General features: G+C 41.4%; 3 protein-coding genes across 3 annotated transcripts; 2 read left to right on the forward strand and 1 right to left on the reverse strand.

Annotated features, from left to right (window-relative positions):
- Positions 1-1,235: 1,235 nt before the first annotated feature.
- Positions 1,236-22,003, forward strand: CCKLR-17D1 (Cholecystokinin-like receptor at 17D1). Its single transcript, XM_070288576.1, has 6 exons — positions 1,236-1,341; positions 4,189-4,992; positions 15,804-16,004; positions 16,074-16,409; positions 20,225-20,537; positions 20,618-22,003. Exons 1-6 carry the CDS (start codon positions 1,236-1,238, stop codon positions 21,048-21,050), a joined length of 2,193 nt encoding a protein of 730 aa, XP_070144677.1. The 3' UTR covers positions 21,051-22,003.
- Positions 4,999-5,485, forward strand: LOC108082962 (mitochondrial import inner membrane translocase subunit Tim13). The gene has a single exon (XM_017178584.3). It carries the CDS (start codon positions 5,110-5,112, stop codon positions 5,374-5,376), a length of 267 nt encoding a protein of 88 aa, XP_017034073.1. The 5' UTR covers positions 4,999-5,109; the 3' UTR covers positions 5,377-5,485.
- Positions 17,830-19,960, reverse strand: Cyp308a1 (Cytochrome P450 308a1). Its single transcript, XM_017178583.1, has 4 exons — positions 19,772-19,960; positions 19,182-19,712; positions 18,579-19,028; positions 17,830-18,510 (listed from the first exon to the last, which is right to left on the reverse strand). Exons 1-4 carry the CDS (start codon positions 19,957-19,959, stop codon positions 18,204-18,206), a joined length of 1,476 nt encoding a protein of 491 aa, XP_017034072.1. The 5' UTR covers position 19,960; the 3' UTR covers positions 17,830-18,203.
- Positions 22,004-27,274: the final 5,271 nt, after the last annotated feature.

The following is a 27,274-nucleotide window of genomic DNA, read 5'->3' on the forward strand; positions in this document are numbered from 1 at the left end:
CTAAAGAGTCCAAGAGATTGCTCCTTTTTCAGCGTAATTCGAGTTTCCAGCAACAGCATTAACTGAAACAGAAGCACAGAGCTCGTAAAATATGGCAGCAAGAAAAACAACACAACAATGGGCCAAGACAAATAAAAGTGTTAAGAAGGAATTTCGAGTGAAAGCCAAAAAGGATTCTGGCCCAAGTCAATAAACCAAAAGGTTGGTGGGTACCCTGATACCAGGACCTGTACCGAGGGCACTTTGAGCACTTACTTTTCCAGAAGATATTGACTTGGGTCAAGACAGAGGAGACTAGAGATGGCTAATTACTTTGCCAGCGCAAATATAAAATTAACTGCCTAATGATATTTATTCAGAGTGCCAGCAAATGAAATGAAAATGCCATATCATTAACGTGGGTCTGTCCACCTCTAAGCACAAAAAAAAAAACCTTAAACCTTAAACCCCAAGTCCCCCCCGCTTGGCCGCAGATGTGCGCTACATTAGCCTCAAAGGACCTCGCCAGGAGCAACAGCAGCAGCAAAAATGTAATATCCATTTGTGCCCTGGCAAAATCCAAAGCATTTGCCATAATTATCTCGCTCTTCCTGGGCGACCGTGTCCGTGTCCAGTCCTAGTCCTAGTCCTTTGGCGCGTCCCTAAGCCGGCTGCATGTCCCTAATGCTGATTGTGATGCTGAGCATAAGCAGACAGAGACGCAGATGTCATGCCCACAGCACTGCGGCCGCAATTGAAACCATGCTGCTCCCTGGCCCCCAGCTGGCTCCATCATCTTCTCCTCCTCCTCCTCCTCCTGGCACCAGTGGCATTTCACCTCGGGCATCTTTAATGTCGGCTTGCGTCTAATTATGGTCGCGTTCCTTTGGGCTCCTTTTCCACGTAATTCGAACCCGTTTCAACTCTCACTTTTTACTTTCGACTTTTCAAAAGTGCTGCCAGCGGTTGAAAGAATACAAAAAACAAAGATTTCTCTATAGAATTTATTAATAGTTTGAAATAAATATTAAATTTAATTACTTTTGTGAGTTTTATTTTGTTTAAATGAATATTAAATTGAATAAATATGGCAATCTCCTTCCTTAAACCTCCAAGCAGCCATCACTGTTGCACTTAAGCAGCCAGGAAAAGGGTAAACTTGGCCCGGTTCCTATTGTTAATGTTGGACTTAAAACTTGGACTTACTTAGTAGTGACCTTGGTGTCCAGGTGAAAAAGTTCGACTGCTTTGACATGATGCCGAAAAAAGAAAGTTTGCTGTCCCGCGCATCAACTTACTCCCCCATGGATGACCTTCAAGTGTACAAAGGAAAGGAGATGAAATGGAGCTCCTCTGCTGGAGGTAATAAATGTTTCGCGGGAACGAGCACCTGAAATGGGCGATTAATTCATTATTCAGAAGTATTTCACCCTCATTATGCATTCACACAGTAGTAGTATTCGCTATCTGTTGCTGTTCGGTGTTAGTGGAATCCGAATCATTAACAGTATCAGTAACGGTAACTGTTGTCCTATCTGTATCTGTATCTATAGCTGTAGCTGTTTTTGTATCTGTATCTATAGCTGTAGCTGTTTTTGTATCTGTATCTATAGCTTTTAGCTGTATTTATATCCCGTGGAAAGGCCGCCTCCCCCATTAACATTATTTTCGGGCTGCCTGAATTGCATTAATCGCGGCGAGCTGCCTCCGCAAAAAAGTTTAAAACAACAACTGAGCCATAACAAATGCAAATACAATAATTAAAATTAATTAAAGCCCGAAAGTAAATAATTAAATGGACGACGACGACGACCCAGGACAACCATGTCCGCTCTTACCCACTTCCTCCTCCGTATCAGCGATTCCCGGCAACTTTAATTAATGCTGCAGCATTATTTATAGGCCCGCCGAAAGTTTGTCTTTCGCTGGAGTCAAATTGAATTAATCAATTTCGGGAGAAATGTAAACCCCGAAAGCATTTCGAGTTGCTGCTGGAAATGATCACTACTTCAAGTTCTTTGAAAGATTTGAACTGGAATTTGTATAAATTTCAAGAGATACCCTAACCCAGCAGCAACCTGTTGTGGCCACAAACTCACGGACCCAGCTCCAGCTTCACTTTCCGGCTCGGGTTTCGAGTGGCGTTGAGTGATTTATAAAGTCACTTCGGGCGGCAAATAAACGGCGGCAGAGTCTTTAAATAATGAGCCAAAAGGTGTAAGCAGGTGGGAAGTCGACAAAGGTGCCGGAGGTGCTTGCTAATTAAGTTGACAAATGTGGTCGTCCTACCTTACCCGGGGCTCCCTTTTTCTTTCACTTTCACTTTCCCTTCATCCTTTTTCCTTGCGCTGCTCTGTCGCTCTGATTGTATAAAGTTCCCATGGGAGACAAATGCAAATGATTTTCAGCCTGCAAACATGGCAGGGCTTAATCATTGCCTTGGCCCCGAAATGTATGCTAATGATAATGTTGATGGGCCAAACGAGGCCCCAAACAAAGGAATCCCATTGGTTACACTTGAATTCGATAAGAAGTAGTTTGAAGGTTTTCAATTAATAAAATTAATCAAACAACCAGGAAAACTAGTTTTAAATTAAATAATAAATTAATGTCGAAAAGCTAGTTTTAAATTACAAAAAAAAAAATCAAACAAGACCTTGTTATCGATCAGAATACATATATGTATACATTTAAAATAGAAAAGCTTTATTTTAATAAGAATTTGCACATTTCCGGAGAAACAACAACACTTTTCCGGGTGTAATTCAGAGGGGTTAAGGTGCTCACGTGATGAGACGAGGGGTGGCGCTGAGGCTGCGGGGGCAGAGGGGCGTCTATCTATATAGCTAGCCAGAGAGAGAGAGAGAGAGAGAGAGAGAGGTAGATCAAGAGTGAGAGGGAGAGAGTTTGATCGAGAGTGAGAGGGAGAGGTAGATCGAGTAAGGGAGAGGTAGATAGAGTTAGGCCGGTCTGGCTGAGAGCTGAGCTGAGAGTGAGAGTCAAGCTTATAAGCGAGCTGATAATTTCAGAGCAAATTTGTCAAGTCAACTCAGCTCTCAGTGTGCGCACTCTCATACATGCACTCTCTTGCATGCACTCTTATGCATGCATCCTCATACATGAACTTACATTCATACATACATACATACATGCATACATGTACATACACTCTCATACATACACTCTCATAATTTCTCTGAATTTATCAGCTCGCTGATAAGCTCACTCTCCCTCTCCCTCTCCCTCTCCCTCTCACTCTCACTCTCACTCTCGATCAACCTCTCTCTCCCCTGCTATCTATAAATATAGGCCCCTCTCCCGCCGCAGCTTCAGTATGTGCGCGCCCCTCGCCCCGAGTAACACGTGTGCGCGCCTCCCTCGCGTTTACCTGTGACGTGTGCATCCCAACCCATCTGGATGACCAGCGGAAAAGTACCAACTTGCTGGAATTGTGCAAGTAATAACAATAATCGTGGAAAAAGCACCAAGAATATCTCTGTAATCTAAGGAGTGGATCATCGATGAATCGCAATCTGTATGCGCCACCCCTTAAGTTCAACCAACACCGGTGCATCCCTACCCATTTGGATGACCAGCGGAAAAGTGTCTCTTCGCCGGAAAAGTGCAAGTTCGTCTTATAATCGTAAAAAAAACCTAAAAAAATCTCTGGAATTAAAGGAATAAATCAACGATAAATTTTAACAAGCCTGCGATGGGGGCGATGAAGGGTAACTGAGTGTCCTTCAAGGCGGGTAAGTCCAAGCCAAGACTATTATCCTATATATATGTACATATGAACATAAAGCTGCCGTAGCAGCGGCCACAAAAAAAACTTGAAACTAATATTATAAAAATGCTTTAAATTCGTTACTTCTAGGAATTGAGGGGTGGGATATTAGATACATTCTGAAAGGGTTGTGTCATTTAATATAATAATTTAATATAAGTTAATAATATTTATAAAAAGTTGCAGCGATAGGGTCTAGAAAAATTATCAAGGGGATGCGGGAAAAGTTTTTCGGGAGGGCTAAACTAATATATATTTTAATATATTAATATATTATATATTTTTAATCTCTCTTTAAAAAAAAACTAAAACTTGACAGAGTTCTTGATCCTTATCTTTAAATGCCCCTGCAAAACCATCAACAAGTCCCCTTTTGGCAACATGTTGCCACCGTGGTGAGTTGGGCTCCAGCTGCTTGGCAGCATGTTGCGCCAGCTTTGGCGCCGGCTGTTGGCCGCAGGACCTCGCAGGTCTTGGAAGCCGAGTGTGTTTAGTGCTTCGCGAGGATTGCGAGGCGCCACACACACAACGCGGAACGCGTCTCCGTGCTCGCGCTTCTCCTTTATTTTTGTTGCGTGTGTTCCACGAAGTGCCGCGAGTGCCAAAGAAGAGTCAACTCCTCCGCAGATCGAAGCAGAGACCGAGAGAGCCCAGAGAGAGAGAGAGCGAGAGCGAGAGCGAGATAAGGAACCCAATCGGCCTCACGATTGACACCCTGCAGCGCATCCTGCGCCAGGCCCTGCCGCTGGCCACGGATGCAGTGATCCGACTCAATGGCAGCCAGGAGCTACCCGGTGGCCTGGAGGTGAATCTGGCCGATCTGTTCAACTACACCGGCGTGGAGTTGGACCTGGCGGCTGACACCTCCGGCCTGGCAGATGTTGTGCTGCCCGAAATGGTTTCGAATCCGGATGGATTCCGTACCAGCACCGTAGCTCCAACGCCGCGGAATAGAACAGGGGCACGTGTCAGCGCCGATGTCCCCATCTGGGTGGTGCCCTGCTACTCGGCCATCCTTCTATGCGCCGTCGTGGGCAATCTGCTGGTGGTGCTCACCCTGGTTCAGAATCGTCGCATGCGAACGATCACCAATGTGTTTCTGCTCAATCTGGCCATTTCGGACATCTTGTTGGGCGTCTTCTGCATGCCGGTAACCCTGGTGGGCACCCTGCTCCGTCACTTTATCTTCGGTGAGCTGCTCTGCAAGCTCATCCAGTTTGCACAGGGTGAGTAGGCATCTCCTTAAGTGTCAGGTTATCTCGTAGTTTAAGCTTAAAAAGAAGACGCACACAAAAGATACATTCCAAGTCCTAGTCCGTGTCAGTGTCCTTGTTCCTTGAAAAATGGTTTTGAATCAGAATTTGGAGCGAGTTCGCCAGCAGATCGTGCTGGCCAACATCCAGGAGCTGCTCCAGAAGATCTCTCGCCGCTGCTTTAGTGCCTGCATTGTCCAGCCGGAGGACAAGCTGTGCTCCATGGAACGCGACTGCCTGGCCGCCTGCATGGACCAGTTCCTGGCCTCCGTCCAGGTGGTGTCACAGCAATACTTCCAGCGTCGCTTGCGCCAACAGCAGCAGCAGCGCCTGGCCAGGGAGAGAAGAGGGTACTAAAGGAGGATCCAGAAATCGTAGAGAATTTTGCAAAATTAAAAAGTAACACAAAAATACACCAAACATTTGTAAATTCTGAAAAAAATAACAAAAATATTTGTAAATAATTAAAAATGGGTTTATTGTTATTTTAAGAAAGTATAAATATTTACTACGTTTCCCCTACTATTTTCGCTCTGTGCATATTCATAACACGTGTCCCGGCGGGACCTCTGCTCTTCGCCTGTCAGGACAACTTGAAGTGAAGTTTGCACACGTCTGTGGCGGCGCCTTTCCACGGAAAAGCTTAGGAAAACTTTCGGCTAACCGAAATTTAATAGACTTTTGCCGTCAGAAACAGACTAGGGGGGATTCCTAGGAGTTGCTGGGTGTCTGGAACCTGTAGCCTAGACCCTTCCTGGACCATACTAAGTATTTTTGATTGCACGCTTATGCACATCGGTTTTTCTCACTTACGGAAACTGTTTTCCCATCGATTTTACGCACAATTTCCGCGCTTATTTATGGCTTAAATCATATTTCTTTTTGGGAGCATTACATACACACTAAACGAGTCCTGCACAGCATCCTTGGGCCACTTCACATACTATTTGTCGCCCGACGTACTTGTATTTTTATGACGCTGAGCAACAACCTCCCGCAGCCCGCAACTCATATCCTTCGCCAACGAGGACGAGCATGAGTACCCAACTAACGACTGTCGTTTTGGGTTCCTCGAGGGTTCAAAAGATTAAATATGCTCGTACATACCCGCCCCCCTATACACCCTTTTCACATTTCATCCACGCCGCTTCTCTCGCTCTTTAAAAAGCATTTAAACTCAAGGGCTCGACCCGGGAGGAGCCTCGGCGTCCGGCTGATAGAAATGGCACGCCTGGCGGACATTAATTGTGTCCTCCAGTTAGGATAAGGGACCGGACCGAACCGAACCGAACCGGACCGGTGATCGAAATATCTCTGATGGAGCCGTCTGGTCACACAGAGAGAAAAGTCTAAGGGGAGTTTAAATAAAAAGATTATAAATAAGAATAATATAAGGCTTATAATTTTATATTTCTAGCTAAGAAATTTGAGCACAAAATTGAGAGCATAAAAATCGAAAAATAGAGCTATGTTTTTGGCTTAGAAAAATCTTAAGGCGGTATGCATCTTGGTGTTATATTACCTTACAAAAATTCCCGTTATAAGCTCCTCTTGATTCCGTTATAATTATTAGGAATATATTCTCTGTTCTATGTCAAAGAAAGTATATTGTTAATTAACTAAAAGGAAAGGTTTATCTATTTTTTATATATTTGTTATATAAATGTTATATTTTAAAATATATAATTTAAGTTTAGATTTTATATTTCATATTTCTATACCCAAGAAAATATATTCTATTTGAACTAAAAGGAAAAGTTTATATATTTTATATATTAAATATATGTTTTTTATATAAATATTTTAAATATATATATTTTTAAGTATATTTTATTCATTATATATATATTTTTATTTTATATATTTTTTTATATACTTATATATTTTTTTATATATTTATATATTTTTTTTATATATTTATATATTTTTTTTATATATTTATATATTTTTTTTATATATTTATATATATTTTTTATCTACTTATATATTTTTTTTATATATTTATATATTTTTTTTATATATTTATATATATATTTTTTTAACAAAAACCTCATTTAACAAATATTTTTCTCTAAGTGCATTGTCCTATGAGCTGACACCTGACAACTGTCACAAACTGCTCATCAGCATATCAGGCATCCGCATCCGGGCTTCGGGCACTTCATTTAGTTCCAGTTCCGAAAAGAAGCCCCAGGTGAAGGTGGAAGTGTGATGGCTTTGATGGGTGGACTTTTTGGACCTGGCATTAATTTGCTTATTTAATCAAAGTGCATTCGCAATGACATTCTAATTATTCGAGCTTCGCTTATGAGCGCCAATGTCCTCGAAGCGGTGATGAGAAGAGCATCTTGGTGGAGAGCCAAGGACAACGTTTATGCTGCTGCTTTGGCTTCTTTTAAAACAAATTTCCATATGCACACAGAGCGGCATCCATAATCGATCCTAAAAGATCCGGTAAAGAAGAAGAAGGAGAAGGAGCTTGGAGCACTTAATTCCCGATTCTAAGCAACGCGGAATTGATGTTAAACATGGCAATATTGCAAAAATCATTCCGCTATGCAGCGTCACGTCGCGTTTTTTCATTGTGCCACGTCGTGCTCTTGCTGCTGCTGCTCCTCCTGCTGCTGCTCCTCCTCCTGCTGCTGCTACTCCTCCTCCTGCTGCTGCTCCTCCTCCTGCTCTTCCTCCTGCTGCTCTTCCTTCTGCTGCTCTTCCTAAACCCTCTTCTTCACCTTCTCCCACTCCCTCCCTTCTCTCCTTGCACTTTTATGACTTATTTCCGTTTCCTGCGCGGGTAATGTTGTTTGTCTAGCTGCAAGTTTGTTTTCGGGGGCTGCCGGAACTGCTGCTGCTCATAGCGGGTGGTGAGGGGGCACATGTGCCAGGCCTTCATCCTTGGGCGGAGTTGTGCCAAAACGCCCTCGCACTAACTTATTAACAACATAATAACAATGGCGGGCAAACAAGTAAACACACACATACGCACATGCCAATTTGTTGGGCAAACACTTGGCGTTGTCTTGGAAGCCAAGTCCTGGTCTTCGCCTCCGCCTCCATCTTCCACAACTCCAAGAAGCCCACGCTCTCCCGCATCTGTTGCATGGCATCTCTCGTCTTGCTCATAAATCTGTAAATGTCAACGCTGGTGGCGCTGGCCAGGCTGTCGCCTCAATTTATGGCCATCATCATCGTCACCCACGTTTAGGTGCAGCAGCGGATTCTGCAGCCTCCTGACCAAGTTCTAGTTCTCTCGCTGATTTATGACTGCAATTATGTTGCATTTGTGGCGAGCATTTGTTGGTAATTGCAATTACCTATGCATATTCAGGCCAAGATCAATTTAGTAGTTTGAAAAGTGCTTCATTTTAATTGGAAGAACCAAGAAGGCAAGCTGCTTTAGCTTCAAGGAACCCCTAAGAAAGGGGTCCGCCTCAAAAGAGGGTTCTTTCTCCAAGTGGGGTTCACCTTTGCTTTCCAGAAAGCAAGAAAAAAAAAGGTCAAAACCTGAAGAGCAATTAGCATTTATGCCTCTGGCTTTTTATATTTTTATACATTTTTTACAAGTTTATATTTATAGAAGAGGGCTTTTTATGTATTTTTAGAGAGAGAGAAGTGAAGGAGGTTTGAAAAATATTTGAAAAATGTGTAAAAGAAGTAGGGAAGATGCAGAAAGGTTTATAAAAATAATAAGAAAAAGGTAGAAGGAGTAGGAAGGAGTTTTATAAAATTAATAAGAAAAAGCTAGAAATACTCAAAACTTAATAATAAAAATAATTCAAAGTAAAACAAAAAAAATTTATAAAAAAGGCTCTAAGTGATGTTTTTTTTCACTTAATTATAGCTCAGCTTTCAAAGGATACCCGCTGATATCAAGAAAGTAGAAAAGTAGGAGAGTAAGAGCTCCCCTAGACCAGACTGCACTTGTTGCCTTGGCCTTGAACCCTGACTTGTGGGGGGGTAGGGACACCCCACTGGCATCCAGCTCTTCAGCTGTCCAGCTGTCGAGATATCCTGGCCGCTGACAGCTCAGCAAATTAATGATTAATTGAATTTTATCCAACGTGGCTAAGCCTTGTTTTTGCCATTTGTCGCCGCTTTGCCTGGCTGGATGCTAGGTTTTCTCCTTTTTGTTTCTTGGTAACAGAAATCAGAGAGGGCCATTAATTAGGCAAAAGGGGGGGTAAGGGTTTGAAGAAAAATAAAACTGCAACATCTTTTGGCTGTAATGAGCATGCAAACAGCTAACGGGGCCAACATAAATGGAACAAAGTAAAAAACTAAAGCCAAGGATAGCCTGAAGTCTAGATTTTTTAAGCTTAAAGTTTCGACGGGAAAAGTTAAAACTTAATAAGAGTTAAATGTTGTATAATAAAGTCAAGTTAAGTTAAGTTTTATCTATTGATTTTCAATTATTTAAAACTCACAATACAAAAAATAGCAATAAAACATTGTTTTTTACGGAAAGGTAAAGTGTAAATGTTAATGGAAATCATCAGGTTTTTTTTCTCACTCTTAATTGATCCTGCAAAGCCCAGCATATTTGTCATGATTAAGACTTAAAAGCTGGCAACAAAAAAATTAAAATGTTATTTAAAACCTCAGGCACACCACCCACACCCACACCCACACCCACACCCCCTTGGGGCATGTAAGTAATTTTTCTTTTTGTGGCGCCGCAAATGGAAAATACTTTGAGCTGAATTAATGGGTGTGGGCGTGGCATCTTGAGGAAATAAAAGGAATACAAATGAGGGGTGATTTCTCAGCTACTTTTTGCACCTTTTTTTTTTTTGCAAAATAAACCTGCAACATGTGGCGGGAATGCAGGACGAGATTCTTGGGTGTCCTTAATTTATTTCTGGGAATGTTCTGAAAAAAATATTCAACAATTATGGCGTGTTTAAGTGGCCTGGACCAAAGCTTCTTGTTTATAAACAACAAGTCCTGGTGAAAAAATAAAGAAAAGCGGAAACGGAAACGGAAGAGCCACTTCTGGGGAGAGCACAACAAAAAAAAAATCCCATTGCCCAGGTCATGGCTGCAATATTCACTCGGCTTGACTTAATATTCCTGCCAAATCTCAGACCGAGTACTGGAGTGTCCAGTCCAGAGTGTGGCAAGGACAATGCCGGGGGTCCTAGAGGTATATAACACTCTCCGCCTGCATGTGAAATCAAGTTTTCCCAGGGAAATGGCATTGCCAATGAGAGCATCTTTCATAAGCAAGTTGGCCGGGGGGATTGATGAGCTGTGAAACTTGGCTTGGAAAAATAACTAAAAACTTAATTTGGAAATGAAATTTTCACACAGACACCAGTGGGAGTTAGTTTTCCCCTATAAAAGAGTGTAGACCAAGGCTGCAATTTAATTTTTTCCTCTCTCATTAAACTTATTTTCCAAGGCTTTGTTTTCCTTTTTTTTTTCTTTCCAACTAGATATTGACTGGGTTTTCCGGGAAATAATAGCTCGCTCTCCTTTGACCTTGTTTATTGTGTCTGCTATTTATTTCCAATTAAAATGCAAAGCCTTCACCACCTACTTAACCCCTTCCGGCAGCTGTTGCCCAATAGCTTGGTTGTGTAGGACATTTTAATTTGTTGTGTTTTACAATTTTCTCCCCCCCAAAACAAATTCATTTCGATTGAGAACTTTGCTTTACGCTCTTAACAATTTTATGGCCCCACAGACACACACACACACACACTTGGCAGGAAAAGGTCCTTCTGTATCAATACGGGAAAACAATGGAAACCAATTTTTTATATATATATACAATATAATTTCACAAAGTTGTACAGAAATCACAGAAACAAATCTGCCAGCTGATACTCCTTGTCCATCAAGGATGCCTGCGTTGCAGGATGTGGGTATCTGGCAGATATACTTTTTCTGCTTTTTCGCGTCGAGTTTCGGGGCACAAAAAAAAAAAAGAAAAAAGAAACTTTTTTTTTGTTTGCCCCCAAAAAACGTTTTTTATTGTTGTCTCAAATTTGGAATTATTTTTATTGAAGACTCAGCAGGATAGAGGTCCTGACGAGTCCATAAAAATCCACTTTCAGTTATGGCTGCGAGTTATGTAACTGGAAATGGCCAAGACAGGGATTGGGATTGGGATTGGGATTGGGATTGGGACTTATTGTCATTGAGTAGCGAATGGGCGCTAAATCAAAAACAACGACCAGAGGGCAATCCCAAATTGTTTGGGATTTTTTTTTTGTTCCTTAAGGATGAGAATGTGAAGTCCAGGACTCTGGGACTCCCCGTAATGCGGTGCCAAATAGAAAATGGGGGGCCATGTGTATCTCTGTGCCCATCGATTTGCATGCTTTCGGCCCAAAAGTCATTTCCAATTTGATAACAATAATTTATGAGCCTGTTTTGTGCTGCAATTTTCGCATATAAATTACATTAAATATTTACGCAAGCCGTGAATATGAGTGCGAATCTGGTGGTTGCGATTTATTTTACTTTAATAATACGCACACACACACGCACACAAAAAGCATTTAAATCCCGAAACGAGGTGGTTTCAAATAGTTTCTTAACCAAGGGTTAACATTAACAAAGTGCTTTAAATATTTTTTTAAATTTAAGAAAAGTATTTTTTAAAACTAGGAATATTTTTAGAATTATAAAAAGGTTTCTATGAATTTAAAAAATATAATAAAAATATATAAAATTTCATATCCATTAACCAAGTGTTAAAAGTTAACAGGGACTTACTTTATAGAGTACAAAATGTGCTGTTAACATTGAGATTTGGTTTTAAGCACTAAAAATTATACCTTATTATTTTTAAAAAATATTAAAAAAATAAAAAACAAACAATTTTTATTTACAGAAAGTTAACCAGCAGTTAACTCTGTGATTTAAATTAACTGGAGTCTTTTGTGTCATGTTCTTCCCTAACAACTCCTCAAGCACCCCTCTTAGCTGTTTAATGTCTATGGAAAGTGAGTGTATGGACCCAAAGCACATGGCGAGCAATTAGTTATGATGACGCTTTGCGGTCGCTTACCATAACAGAGTCCAGCTCCAGGCAGGATCTGCTCTTGTCATTATAAGTACATTTGTGTTGAGCTACGCTCATTAAAGGGAAAAGGGATAAAGATGGATGCGAAATGCAGTGCAAGGAGAAACTCTTTTATTCGAAGGAGATAGTAGATATGGTCAGTCGGTGGGCGCCTTTAATTGGTACTCAACTTTCCACTTTGACCTCAGAACTTGAATGTAAATTACAGGCCAAACAAAGAGAGAGACTTTTGAGAGGCAGAGAAAGAAAAATATTTGTATTTTATATTTATTTAAAATGTATTTAATATTTATTTAATAGTTATTTATTTATTTAATATTTATTTAATAGTTATTTATTTATTTAATATTTATTTAATATTTATTTAATATTTATTTAATATTTATTTAATATATATTTAAAATTTATTTCAAATTTATTTAATATTTATTTAATATTTATTACATTTTTATTAATTTTTTTTTTTAATTTTTATTACATTTTTATTATTTAATATTTTTAAATATTTATTTAAATTTTTTAATTTAATATAATATTTATTTATTATTTAATTTATTATCATTTTCATTAATACAGAGATTATGTTTCAGGGGAAAATGATAAATGTGAGCAATAAAATTTGTACAAAAATTTATTTATTTATTTTTATTAAAGAAGAGAAATTGCCTCAAGGTAAAAATAAAAACTAAAAGTGTTAGTTAATTAAAATGGAATTCTATTTCTGTTTATTTGAGGCTTCCACAGTATTTCCTAGTTTTGATTTTGATTTTGATTTGATTGGAAAACCATTTTATTGATACCGAGTGTTTACGCTTGATTTAATCCACACAAAGCGAGTCTTGAATATTCGTTTTGTCAGCTGAAAAGTACTTCAATTCTATAAATGCAGCTGTTTCGATTCCAGCCAGCAATCTCTTCGGGTTTATATACTATTTCTCTGTGTGCTCACTACGTTTATTTACCATCCTCTTTGCCGTTGAGTTGTGGATTTAGTTGTAGCCCAACTTGGGGGGCCATGGTCTGGTGCCTCTGGAGGAGCAGCAGCAAAAAATAAAACTTATCCTGGCCAAAAGAGACCCAGGTGGGCGTTGGGCAGTTATACTTTTGCGGTTGTTTGCCTTCATTTAATGTAATAACTCCAAGAACTCGAGCCAAAAAAAGGATAAAAATACCAGGAAGATCGAAAGGCAAATAACAAGCCGGAAAAAGAAGAAGAGGAAAATGGGAAAACTATGTGCAGCTAACCCGACCTGCACAATTAACTGTTGTGAAAATATGAAAGTTCATTTTGTGTGCAACGTGGGAAGCCTGGAATCAAGTTTACACTGGCAGCCAGCCGCCCCCGGAAAAAGTCAAGTGGTGCGCTTGGGTTTTTGGGATTCGGGAATTCTTTGGACTTTCGGAAAATCATTTCAGTTTGCCGTTTGAGCCTTGGGCCAACCATAAACAGCTGGAAAATGAGGCCGGATGGATGCTGTTTTAATTGCAGACCTCAAAATGTCAAAGGTGGCCGACCGATGGCAAAGTGGTAAACTAATGGCCAGGCTTCGAGTAGGAGCTGTTGGATTTTCTGTTTTTCGTTTCATTTTTCCCCCAATCCCCCTCCCCCACATACTGGCACAATTTGCAATTCCATAGACCGCACACATGGCAACATGGAACCGCATACATAAAGTTATCCTCGCCCATTTCCACACACAGGATGTCTCTTCTGCATGAAAAAACCATTTGAAGTTTGTCACTCGAACACGCACCACTGCAGCCGAAGGGGGAGGGGGAAGGACTGTAACTGGAACGAGGACTGGGACTAGGACTAGGACTGTGACTGGATCTGGCTCCTGGCCTGCCTCTGGTGACCGAAGCCCATTGTGATTTGTCGACTCAAGCCGGCTTTGAGCACCTGAGATCTCGCAAATTCGAATGTGGGCAGTGCTCTCTGGTCCGGTCTAGGGTATTCCCTCTGGCAGCTTAGCTTGGAACACCCTAATCCGCCTTGGGGTGAGGGGAGAGTGGTAAGGGCATAGAGTAGAGCAAAGATCCAGGTGGGATTATCCATGGTAGTCTCAGCGAAAGCTTTCCCTGTGCTCGCTTTCAAATTCCATTTCCCATTTCCTAGTAACTACTTGATGTTTCTTAGGGTTCCTGCTCCACCTTTTTTGCAGGATTCAGGGACTCAAAGAACAGATACATGTGTTGGTATTTAAATAAAATATTTTATTTAACAAAAGAAATTTTCCTGAAATTTCCTTTTAAATTGTTCTGAATTTTGTCTGAATTTTTTTCCCGTCATTTTTCTGAACATTTTCTAAGAAATTTATGAATTTTTTCAGAAAATCTAATTACATTTCCCTGAAATTTTCCTGAAAATGTCCAAAAAAATGTATTAAAATTTCTTAAAATTTTCCTGCAAATTTTCTTAAAATTTTTCTGTAATTTTACTGAAATTTTCCTTACATTTTCCTTACATTTTCCTGAAAATTTCCTGCAATTTTTCTAAATATTCTTCAAATGTTCATAAAATAGTACTGAAATTTTCCAGAAATTTTCTTTTAATTTTGTCTGCATTTTTTTTAATGTTTTTTTTTTCTGAAAAATTTATTGAATTTTTTTTCTGAAAAATTTATTGAATTTTTTTACGGAAAAATTTCTAATTTTTTCTTAAATTTATCTGAAAGTTGTCTAAAATTTCTCTAAAATTTTATTGATTTTTTCTGAATTTTTTCTATAATTTGTATTGAAAATTTTCCAACATTTTTCTAAACATTTACTGAATTTTCCTGAAATCTTACTTTAAATTTGTAATTTATTATTAAATTACTTTTCTTAAATTTAAATCATACATTTGAATACATTTCCCAATATCCCCAGTATAAGCTCCCCAAAAAGAGCATTTCTAAACTAAATATTTTCAATTTTCCAAGTCCAAAGAGACCACAATCGATGGCACAGCCCTTTCTCAGCGTGCTTTCCCATGGATATGGGGTGCGAGTATTTGCGTTTCATTCATTTCATTGTTGGCGCACGTTGCGGTCCGTTCCGGCTTCTATTTACAGCATTTCCATAAAATTTACATTTTTGTTGCGGAAATCACCGAGCCGTGGTCCGTTTTTGGCCAGGCCAAAACGGGGAAAAGGCAGAGACCGGGGGGATGCAGAGCGGCGTCAGTCGCGCGACAGAGCTAAATTTAATTTTGTTAATGAGCTTTGCCTGTTTCATCAGCTTCGTGGTCCATGTGGCCAGGAACCTAAACCCAAAACCAAAACCCAAACCCAAACACGAACCCAAACCTTTTCTAGGCTCATTTATGTGTGTGTGTGTGTGTTTTGGCTTTTATTGCGCCATTGATGGCGTTGACGGAGGCGGGATTAAGTTGGCAATCGGGATTGGGTTTTTTTGGAATTGCGATTGCAATTGAAATGGCAAATGGTGGGCCATGAGTCCCAGAGATTGAATGCCTATCGCGGCTCAAATGAGGCGCAGCAGCCAAAAACAAGTTAGCAGTTTAATTATTCCCTTTCCATCCTCTCCGCTTCCCAGAGACCCTTAATGAAGTCGTTGACCAAGCGAGACAATTGGCCAGGAAAATAAAAGTTTACGAGGGTAACGAAATGGAAGGTAGACCCATTAATATTGAAAGCGTAACACATAAAGCTTAAATTTAATGGAGTACTAGAAATTGGCCATAGATTAGCCATAATAATAGACACCTTTATGTGGTCTTTAATCTCTTCCTAATCTCTGCCCACTTAAGCCGCCTCCGTGGCCGTGTCTTCCTGGACTTTGGTGGCCATATCCTGCGAGCGCTATTATGCCATCTGTCATCCTTTGAGGTCACGCACCTGGCAGACCATCAACCATGCCAACAAGATCATAGCCATCATCTGGCTGGGCAGTCTGGTCTGCATGACGCCCATAGCCGCCTTTAGCCAGCTGATGCCCACCAGTCGACCAGGTGAGTGGGAAGCTAGTCATTAATAATTAAACTAATTATTAATTTTATTCAATTTTGTATTTTATTTAGGCCTTCGCAAGTGCCGGGAGCAGTGGCCAGCGGATAGCCTCAACTATGAGAGGGCCTACAACCTGTTCCTGGACCTGGCTCTGCTCGTCCTGCCCCTGCTGGCTTTGAGCTTCACCTACCTGTTCATCACCCGCACCCTGTACGTGAGCATGCGCAACGAACGGGCCATGAACTTTGGCAGCAGCGGTCCGGAGCTGGTCCCCGGCTCGGGTTCCGGTTCCGCATCCGCCGGTGGGCCGGGCAGTCAGCGGCGTAACGGCGCCAACGGAAGCCATTGCCAATCGTTGGACACGATTGTGGCGGCGCAGCAGCAGCACCATCCGCAGTACTATTACGGTGAGTGAATGGAAAAATTCTAATAAACTTTAAGGGTTTCTTTGTGGGTGGGGGGTGGCAAGAGGGTTTTATGAAATAATCAAGTTTTTATAGCAAGAAACTCAATAAGGAGATTATTAGTAAATAGTCAAGAGCAAACCTCTTCTTCTCAGATATAACATCCCCTTCGAGGGGCTCCTTGCTTAAATTTGACATTTAACCCGCTGCACGGGTCAAAGGCTGCCAGAGAGCTTTATTAGTTGCGACTGCTCCCGGGGGGGACGCCATCCGAGATTAGTCCAATGGCTGCGCTTCTCCAGACGACTTCCCCCGTGCTGAACTGCGTCACACACAATTTGCAAAGGGGCCAAGTTTGCCACGCACGAAAAGCTACTCTGCGACTCTGCGACTGCGGCGGAAGCGGAGCAGCCCAAGGCGAGGAGGAGGTGCCAACAATGTGGGCTCCCCTGGGGAAGGTGGGAGGTAGCAGCAAACCTCCAGTTGGAGCTGCGAGCATTTTCACTTTCATTTGCATTCGCATCGACGGCTTTAAGAGCACTCCCCGTGGCTAGAATGGCGGGGAATTTTGGTTGCTGTGAATAATCCGCAGATTATGGACGCGGAAACTCCAGCAGCCTGCGGCTTCTCAGGACTCTCTCTCAGATCGATGCGGCTAATTCGCCTTTAATGCGGCCTTAAAGGCCTCATATACATATATATTCGACTGATATTGGAGGAGACTCTACTCTCGTTTGGATTCCTGCAGGCAACGTGACGTGTTTGATAAATGCTTCACTCAGGGCTGGGGGCAAGGAGCCGGGAGCTGGGAGCCAGGATTCAGGAGTACAGAGCACAGAACAAGCTCAAAATCTTGTTGTCCCCCATGGAAATCACACTCTTTCATCTGCAAAACACACTCCTTCTACCCCATCTCTGCTACAAATTAAACTCCCGTCGAGGTGGAAGAGAGAACCAAGTCCCGGAGCGACTAATTTGCATGAAAGGGTTCCACATCAAATCCTCTAAAGATGCCATCCTGGCAGCATAGCATTAGCATAGAGGCCGCCATTTCCTGACAAGTGATTCATTTCGTTTCCTGTTTCGATGGTCAGTACCAAAACAGGATACTTACTAGGACTTTGGATACTTTCACCGACACAAAAAGGTCAATTTAAGTGCCGTAAATTATGCACGGAACAGGCATTTAAGCGCTCGGTAAAGGCCGTTATCCTGCTGGCACGACGGCAACAGGACTCGTTTTCACATACTGTCGCCTTCCCCCCAAACAATAAATTTGATTAAATTCTAAAAACTTTTCGCTTCGTTTACGGCCATCGCTTGACATTACCCCCATCATAAATTGCTAGCCTGGAGAGGCTCCTATTCTCATCCACCCACCCACCCACTACCATGTGCGTTCAGAGAAGCCTTGCATAAGTAGTATGTAGTATATAGGCCAAATGCCATGTTATTATAAGCTCATAATATCGCACACATTCCGCGCACTACCCCCCTGGAGTGACGATAAGTTTAATAGCAATTTGAATTATCCTCGGCTCAGCAACTATGTATTTGCTAGAGCCGGGGAAATGTTTGATTTTTCACAGAGTTTGTGGTGTCCTGGCCACTGAATGAGCTGGAATCCTTGTCATATTTGGGATTTTAAATGTGGAATAAATGGGTTTTAAGGATAATGATAACAAGATATCAAGTGATTCATTTTGGTAAAGAAAGAAGTTGTTTCTAGGACCTTATAGGATCCTTCCTAATTCTAAGGGAATCTCTTCTAGAAAAGTAAAAGTAAAGAAGAAATTTCTATGAACTGTAAGGACCTGACTTTCTGCCTGATCTTCTTCTCTCCAAACTCAGCCAGATGCCTTTTTTGCTTGCTGTAAGGAAGGTCACAGGAGACACCTCCAAGACCTCTCCTCCATTGTGCTCCAGCACTTGGTTATCCCTTAACAAGCTGACCAAAGCTGCCTTTGTCTGCATTAAGCCAAAACGCTGGCCAGGACACATGCGGGGACCAGCACCAAAGCCCAGGAAGCTACAGCCCATGGAAGACTGGTCCAAAAAGCGCTCTGGGCGAAACAACTCCGGTTCAGGGTGAAGTGAGGAGTCCCTAAAATATAAAATAATATTAAGAAATTAAAAAAAAAAACACCCAAAAGTAAGGTAAAGGACACCCACAAATGTATAGCCTGAACAGGCAAAACCAATACCGTGCCCACTTGTACTATGGGTCCTCCTTCTGGTAGCCTAAAGGACTTGGTGCAACGTTTCTGCAAGGCCTGCATCACCGGATGCAAACGCAGTGTCTCCATTAGCACAGCCTCCGTGTAGTGAAGCTTCCCCAAAACCACATTGTCCAGCAAATCAGCAGCAGTCTCCTGCTCATCCAGTTCCCTGTGCAGTCTCTCTTGGATATCCTCATTCCTGGCCAATTCGTAGAGAGCACAAGCCAAGAGCATGGCCGAGGTCTCGTAGCCCTCTAGCACCAGAGTGGTGGCATGCCCAGCCAGCTCCAAAGGATCCAAACCTCGCCTGCCCTCTGTGTCTAACCAGTGGAGGAGGTTGTTTGTTTCACTTCTGGACTCCACCAAGGTCAGGAGCCAGTGCTGCACAGATAAAGGAACATACCTGGTGGGGTTTAGGAGTACAGGGTTTAGGGAAAACTTTTAGATTTAATTTGTTCAATCAAGGCGACTAGACCTTGGCTTAAGGATAAATATAGAAGGATAAGTGCTTCAACATGTCAATCGAAAATGCTTTTAAAGGGAGAGGAAGACCCACCTGTAGCTTAGCAGCCTTCCCAATCCAGGCGAATGCAGCAAGGACACTGTCTCCAGCAGGCTCCAGGAACTTGGCTGGAAAAGCGGAGCCAGCAACTTTAGCCAAGGGTTGTCCTTATCTTCCTCCCTTGACCGTAGACAATAAGCATCCACACCAAACACCGCTGAAGCTATTACCTGAAGGGTATAGCGTGTGGCCCACTCCTTGGCCTCGAAAGACTCTCGAGGCAGGTGCTCCCTGAGCAACCGACAGGCCTGGCTTACATGCGGCAGCAGCTGCCTGAGGCGACTGGGCGTGAACAGGGGCACCAGGTCGCCGCGCAGCAGGCGCCAGCGATCACCGCTGGCCAGAAAGGGATTAAAGCTGGCCAGGATGTCGCGTTTATTAGGATCCACATGAACGGCATTGTCTGAACAGTCGGCAAAGTGGTTTCCTACAAGGATTTGTCGCAGCAAATCCTGCTGACGAATAAGCAAAGCAGGCTCATTGAACAGCCGGTAGAAGGCCACATAGGGCTTGCCGGGATTCCGCCTGGAGAAGGATTCAAAGTCTTTTAAGGGGAACTTATATTTCCAGTTAAATCAACTCACCTGTACAGATCTGCATAAACCTCTCCATAAGAGCAACGACCCAAGGCAAACTGGGACATATTCCCCACCAGTGGCCAGCCTCGGGGTCCTCGCACTCCCAGGCGTTGCCAGTGGTTTCCACGCCAGATTAAGTCCAGGAGCAGCAGGAGGAGTAGGAGTAGCAGGCCTAAGACCAGTGGAAGTAGCATCGAGAACGGCTTACCAGTAGAAAGTGAAGCTGAAGCTTAGCTCTGTGGACTCGTGATATCTGGGGATTGCGTGCTGCCACCGATTTCTGGGTGATTAGCTGCATGCTATCTGTGATTTGAGGTATCATTAGCTTGTTGAGGGGTGGATTATATACCTTTTATGAGTTTCAAATTGATTTGAGGTGATTATAGGGGAGCAAACAAGGGGTAAAGTCCGCGATACCCTTTTACTAATATTTATTTGAAATAATATTCTCTGCCACAGCGGACTATGCCCATGGCGGCAGCAAGCGGCGGCTGCTGGGCGGAGCACCTTGTGAGGGGCGGCGACACCTGTACTGCATGAGGAGTGCCTCTGTCAAGTCGCTGCGACAGCAGCAGCAGCAGGTCAACGGGGGAGCAAGTGGAGCAGGAGGAGACTGCTGCAGCCGGGCCCAGCGGATGCGACACCAGATGCAGCATCACCAGCATCCGCAGCAGCAACAGCAGCAGCAGCAGGGTTATATCAGCGACAACGAGTCCCGGCGCAAGTCCCTGTCCCAGCCTAGCCTGCGCATCACAGAGGCGGGACTGCGAAGGTGAGCTCAGAGATCTCAAAGAAAAGAAAAACCTGAAAACCCCTCTCCAAATCCTCATCTTTCCCCCCCCCCCCCCCCAGCATTGTGCCGCGCAGATCCAACGAGAGCAAGAGCCTGGAGAGTAAGAAACGCGTGGTGAAGATGCTATTCGTCCTGGTCCTGGAGTTCTTCATCTGCTGGACACCGCTGTATGTGATAAACACAATGACCATGCTCCTGGGACCGGCGGTGTACGAATATGTGGGCTACACGGCCATTAGCTTCTTGCAGCTGCTGGCCTATTCCTCCAGCTGCTGCAACCCCATCACTTATTGCTTCATGAATGCCAGCTTCCGGCGCGCCTTTGTGGACACCTTCAAGGGCATGCGAATCTGTGAGCGACTGTGTGCACCCTGCTGCTTCTGGCGGCGACGGTCCAAGAACGAAACGAATCTCTCCGTGGCTGGGAACTCGATTGCCCTGGCCAACTCGGTCATGTCCAGCCATACGATTCTGGAGAGCCCGCGACTCTGAGCCAGCCGGCGGAGGCCAAAGCCCCAAGTTGGAGCTGATATGGCAGAGACGGAGTCGCTGTAGTGGTGGTGACTCTCTCTTATTTGTGATGATGCAATCTAACTGCAATAGAAACTGTGTGGTTGTCAACGATTCTGCCGCGTTCTGAATGTGGGTGGAGTGAGCTATAGGAGGAGGCGGAGGAGGAGGAGGAGCAGGGTGGCCAGGAGGATTTGGTAGGATCTAGGGAATGTTAAACCTAGCAATTAATGTTTTTAAACTACGTATGTGTCCGTTTTAGAGTTGCGCCAAGGCGAGTTAATTGATGTGAGTTACTAGGCTTTGACCTCGCGTTTCTTTTTGTTTACATAAAATGTACATTTAAGGGCTAATTAACGGGTAGATAAAGTCCCTGTCAGGGTGAGAGGGTAATTATGAGAGAGTGAAGTGAAGGTAAAAGCCTAAAATATTTACAGGTGAGATTAAACCTAGGATTCTAGTAGACCTTTGGTTTATCTACTACATTTAAGGGTAGCTTTCTCAGTCTCCGGTTAATATTAACGGGTAGAAAAAGTGTCTGTTAGGAATAAAAGGAAGTAATGAGAAGAGGATGCAAGTTAAGTTTAAGCTTCTGACCGTTCAGAGGCAAGATTAACCCTAGGGTTCTTTCGGTTTATCTACTTTATTTAACCCCCTGTTAAATATTAACCCCACATTGAGAATACCCAAATCAGGACTCCTGCACAGCGGTAGGTTTCAAACGAATCCAGGTTCGCATTTTACAGCGTAGCCGGTGTCTCCGTTTCCGATTCCAACTCGAACTCGGACCCGCCTCGTTCAAAATACTTACTTAGGTTGTCCACAAAAAAAAATAATAAGATATATATACATAGTAATATTTATATAAATGTGAGGAAATCCAATTTTAAGTAGACAAACTTAGATGAAACGGGCAGAAAGTGTGCAAATTTAAAACCAAATAAATACTAAATCTTAGCTCTTCACTTCAACGAACTTGGCAATTGCAATTATTCGAATATATTTATATATATAAATGTTATATATGGCTAAATCTCGGTGTTTTTATGTAAATACAAACAGCAATCGATGCGAAAATAAAACAATTTCCGAATGTTTCTGGTGTTGTATACTTTTGGGGCTCTTCTGGCTCTTTTCGAATCCGGAGTCTAATTGATTGCCTGCCAGATGGGCTTCACCTCGGCATTAACTGTTGAGCTGGTGAACAGGCGATGCAAATCACCAACATTGCTGGCCATTTCCAGCTAATGACCTGGGCATAAATTCCACCGAAGCTGCATGCAAAAGGCCCGTCAGGAGTCAGTCAGTCAGGAGTCAGTCAGGATTCAGGATTCAGAATTGAGCTGTCAGCCGCAGAGGAGCAGAGACAAGGGAATACTGTTCACAGAAATGTCCGAAAGGCAAAGGATACTCCTCTTCCAGCTCCGTAAATAACTATAATGATGCACTGAACACCAAAAGGGGTATCAGGAGTAGCAAGATGACATAGAAATTATCTAAAAGAAAATCTAGAAAATTCTTTATTATAAACTTATTAATTTGCCATCAAAATATTTTCTAGATTTTCCTTTATTTCTTCAAAAAAAAACTATACAATTTACCTAGAATTTCTCTAGGTGTATCTAGGACGAACACCGTAATGAATCAATGCAGAGAAACGTTATCCTAGGAGAGGGGCATTAGGTTCTGAAATAAATCAATTCCCATTTTGAGAACTGAAAATGAATTGGACGAGGTGGGCTCCATGGCCAGGATAGCCGCTGATTGATGCGTCTGTGATTTGGATGAAGCACCGGCCAAACACGATTCCTTCCGCAGCAGGTGCGCTTCCCTTGCGGTTGGCCAGGCAATCACTCAGCAAGGCCGGCAAAGGATGAGATGGAAACTGGTAACAGGTAACGGGTAACAGGTAACAGTTAACTACCCGGCAAAGCCACTGACCGATGTCTAATTGCTTATTCCGTTGGGGCATAAGCAGGAGGTGGGCTAGGGAGTGTGGTATACAAACTGCAGCGGTTATCCTCACACACACACACACACACACATGGATATACAATTACAGAGACTGCTGGCTCAAGTGTCCTTTGTTACGTTGCTGCTGTTCTACGTGACAATTACACGTAATGAAGGGAGCAGTGAGTAGGAGTAGGAAATCTCCCTCTAAGGGGGTCACGTATGTATGAATGGAGGAAGGATCGCCCGCCACTTTCCCATAAACAAGCTCTGCTTTTGCTAAGAGAGTGGTACTTATTAAGTATTTATTGACTGCCAAGTGGCTGTAAATAGCAGATGGCTGTCAATTCATGGGGAGTGGGTTTCACCAAGTTGAAGGGTTTCAATTCTATTTGAAAGGATTTAAGAGGGAAATTAACTAGAGCGACTTTTTCCCTTGAAAATTCTTTCTTTTACACGTAATGCAGCAGCTCTTGACAAATCACACAATCAAAGTTTTCTCTATTAAAATTATTTACCATTATTTATTCAAAGTATTTTGCATTTAACAATGAATTTCTGGGGTCAGGAGAGGAACTCCCTCCCTCCCTTGAGTGTGTCTGGCTATCATTTCAGGCTGCTTTTGGGCCACAATCGAATTGAAGTTAATTGAGCTGCTGAGCCGAAGGCTTAGAGCTCTCACAGCTGGTGAGGCTTAGGGCTTAACGGTGTCTGGGAACCCCCCTATCTCCCCCCCCCCTATCAAGTATACGCAGTGGGGGCTGTGTGCAAAAAGCGTCGACCTTGACCAGATTTCGTTTGGCTTTTTTCGGTGGCTAAGCTTTTGGGTTATTGTGAAGGCAACTGCAGAGGCTATGGCAAAGACATGCCCGAGCCGGGATCAGGGGGATTTGCGCAATGCAAGCCACGCACACACGCCCTTTTTGCCCGAAAATTATACAATTGACGGCGAGCCGTTTACTTAACGGGGCCCCCAAGTTGAAACGGGTTTCGTATTGTATATTAATTATGCTGTTTATCTGGCCACAAAAAAAAAATTTCGAAACGGTATCGGTATTCGTTGGAGAAGTTTCGCGAGTTGCGACTGTTGACCTTCGGGCGAGCGAGAAATTGTCGACAAAAAACCGCACTCCATGAATTGACTTTATTTCATTTTTGGATCTTTTATTATTATTATTTATTGGATTTTTTTTTTTTTTTTTTGATTTTTTTGATCCATGAATTCCAAGTGCGCTTGTCAACGCAACGACTCTTCGGAAATTCGGTGAAAGTTTTAAGCCTACTTGAAGTCGGCCTACAAGTAATCACACTTGGCCACTTGGCCAGGTGTGGCAACTGGCCCATTGCGTAAAGGTTTTGGGCCCAAAAAAAAAAAAAAAAAAAGGTGTGTGTAGAGAGAGAGAGAGAGAGAGAGAGAGAGAGAGAGAAGAAATAAAAGAAAAGAAAAGATCACTTAAATCCCGAATGAGATTAAATGACAACGGGTCGAATGGGTGATGTGGTTGATGTGAGGCCAGCAGGGCTTCCTTTAGGATCAAAGCATCCATTTTTTGTTTACTTTAGATTAATTTTTATATATAATTTTAATTTAAGATTTAATTATTTTTATTTATAATAAAAAGAGGGTTTTTTTTTATACATTTTTTAGATTTAAAAGTTAGGATAAACTGATAAATGAGGCTATGGTTAAAGATTTCGTCTAGAGAGCTCTATCAAGGCTGCTGTTAGGATCATTGTATCCATGTTTTAGTTTAGATACATTTTTAAAATATTTATACCCTTGCAGGGTATTAAAATTTCAGTCAGAAGTTTGCAACGCAGTGAAGGAGACCTTTCCGACCCTATAAAGTATATATATTCTTGATCAGCATTAACATGCGAATCTTTCTAGACATGTCAGGAAGAAATCGATTTTTTTGCCATTTTTGAGAAATTTGATAAGGGGTTACATCATTAAAATTAGCAAAAATTTTGATTTCTTAAAATTTTAAATTTGGTTTGCAGTTTTTTTAAATTAATAAAAACTAACACAAAACTGCTTTCCGAATCGAAATTAATGCATTTTTGGCTTAGTTATGATATATTTTAATTGTTACCAACTTTGGCTGGCCAAAGTTAGCTTTATTTCTTGTTTTAATTTAAGATTGCAGTATTTTCTTTTATTATAACTATAAAATAAGGGTTATATATATTTATATATATATTTTTTTTAATGTAAAAGTAAGAATAAACTTATAAATGAGACTATGGCTAAAGTTCTCATGCAGAGAGCTCTATTTAGTCATTCTTTATATTAAAGAATAATTTTTAAAAATTTCCAATTTGAAACTGCATTATTTTCATATATTTTTAAAATAAAATAAAGTTTTAAAATATATATTTTATAATTTTTTGAATTTAAAAGCAAGATTAAACTTAAAGGTCTAAACTGTCTTTGGAAATATTGTGTTAATATTTTAGAATATTTTTTTTTTATTTATATATATTTTATAATATTTATAAATTTATAAAAAATACAGCTCCCCCTGTCGGCCACTACTTGTAAACCCTCAAACACGCGCAGCCAAGATCAGAACCTTAGCGCTGCGTAGAACACAGTCGGCGCGTGTTTTCCGAGTTCAGCGATCTCTTCCCTTGGATATCGCATAACCAGTGGCGAAAACCTGCTGAGTGATTGAATTAAGTGAGATCAAAGCCCCAGGTAAGTTCCCCGCCTCATACCCTAGACTGGCTAGTATACAAGTTATTTATTATATAGTATATAAAAATATATATACATACATATATTTGCATAGGTCCCTTGGATCCTAAAGGGACTTTGTCTGCAAAAGATTCCAAATGGAATTTGAACATTTCAAAGCTTTAAACTCAGTTGTGCAAGTCATGGTTATTTCACAATTTTTGTTTATAGTTTTTATAAATATTTTTAAGCAATTTAAAGTCTAGAATAAACCTGAAACTAATATTTATAAATTGTGTAATTAAATGTTCATGAAAACCCAAAGAAATCACATATGTTAAATACATTTTTAATGTCATTTCCAGCAAAGAGTTCCCCCCCTTTTGATCCTGGTCAACGGTGCGTATGAGTAATATCGATGGTTAGAGTACAAACACAAGTTCAATTGCAATTAAAATCAAAAGCAGCAGCCACACAGCAGCCACTGCTGCATCATCACAAATGGGAATTAATCGAGCTCTCACCATCTCTCAATGTTGTGTGCTTGTTGGCGGTTAAAAATGTCTGCAATGAATATATCTAATTAAATTGCTGGCGCATTGTGTGTGTGTGTGTGCACATGTTAACTTGATCCGATTAGGATTACCAGCTTACCGGGGCAGCAAACACAGCAATCTGTTGGCGAACAGAGACTCCTGGATGCCGAGGTAAGTTGATTCCTTCATTGATTACTTATTTACTCGTCGACTGGCGAGAGTCTGGGGCACTTTATTAAAAGCCAAGGGCCAAGCCTTTGCCTGCTAAAAATCATTTGAAAAAATATCAATAAAAAATCAAACATGCTCTTGGTAGGAAAATTGATTTATTGTTAGAATTTTAAAGGACATTTTAAGGGTTTTAAAATAATTTAAGGCTAGAGAAAGTCTAGCTAAAGTAGCTATATTAGATAGACAGTTTTGACCCTATAATTCCCAACTAGTTCTAGCTTTCTTCGAGTGTTAACCCGGCGGAATGTTGAGGTCGAGCGGTAAATGTAGTGTGGTTGTGTGGTTGTGGTTAATCCCTCTTAAAAGGAGCTGCTATAGTGTTAGTGTGTACCCTCTCGTAGCTTAATTGCTCTTTGAGAGAGAGAGAGAGATATAGAAACAACATGGAGATATCACCGGAGAGAGTTTGGAATCAAAGACAAATCCAGGAGATTTATCAATCAGAGGAGGAATCCAGACAAATGTGAGTACACCAAATATTTATTTTTATAGCTTGTAAATTTTTTTAAATTTAAGATTAAGTTTAAGTTGGAAATTTGTATTGGGTAATAAATGATTTTAAGACATCTCTTATATTTAATATATCAAAAATAATAGGGAATATAAATAGAATAAATATTATAAATATATTTTTATTTTCAATTATTAATATTTTTAATAGTAATTTACCTTTAAATACCCCAAAAAACTGCTATAACAGCTCTCACAAAATTCCTAAAAATTACTTTCCCACAAAGCAATAGTTTTTCTATAGTTTTTTTTTTTAATTTTCCCTTGAATCCAAGCTTAAATCTGCTCAAAAAAAA

This window comes from Drosophila kikkawai, chromosome X (assembly GCF_030179895.1).
Source record: "Drosophila kikkawai strain 14028-0561.14 chromosome X, DkikHiC1v2, whole genome shotgun sequence".
Taxonomy (NCBI): domain Eukaryota; kingdom Metazoa; phylum Arthropoda; class Insecta; order Diptera; family Drosophilidae; genus Drosophila; species Drosophila kikkawai.

Coding starts and splice junctions, on each gene's coding strand:
- CCKLR-17D1 (XM_070288576.1), top strand. CDS start 1,236: ATGCCGAAAAAAGAAAGTTTGCTGTCCCGCGCATCAACTTACTCCCCC. Junction 1,342..4,188: donor ATGGAGCTCCTCTGCTGGAG/GTAATAAATGTT, acceptor GCTGCTTGGCAG/CATGTTGCGCCAGCTTTGGC. Junction 4,993..15,803: donor GCTCATCCAGTTTGCACAGG/GTGAGTAGGCAT, acceptor TGCCCACTTAAG/CCGCCTCCGTGGCCGTGTCT.
- LOC108082962 (XM_017178584.3), top strand. CDS start 5,110: ATGGTTTTGAATCAGAATTTGGAGCGAGTTCGCCAGCAGATCGTGCTG.
- Cyp308a1 (XM_017178583.1), bottom strand. CDS start 19,959: ATGCTACTTCCACTGGTCTTAGGCCTGCTACTCCTACTCCTCCTGCTG. Junction 19,029..19,181: donor GGAAGGCTGCTAAGCTACAG/GTGGGTCTTCCT, acceptor AAACCCCACCAG/GTATGTTCCTTTATCTGTGC. Junction 18,511..18,578: donor CCTGTTCAGGCTATACATTT/GTGGGTGTCCTT, acceptor TTTATATTTTAG/GGACTCCTCACTTCACCCTG.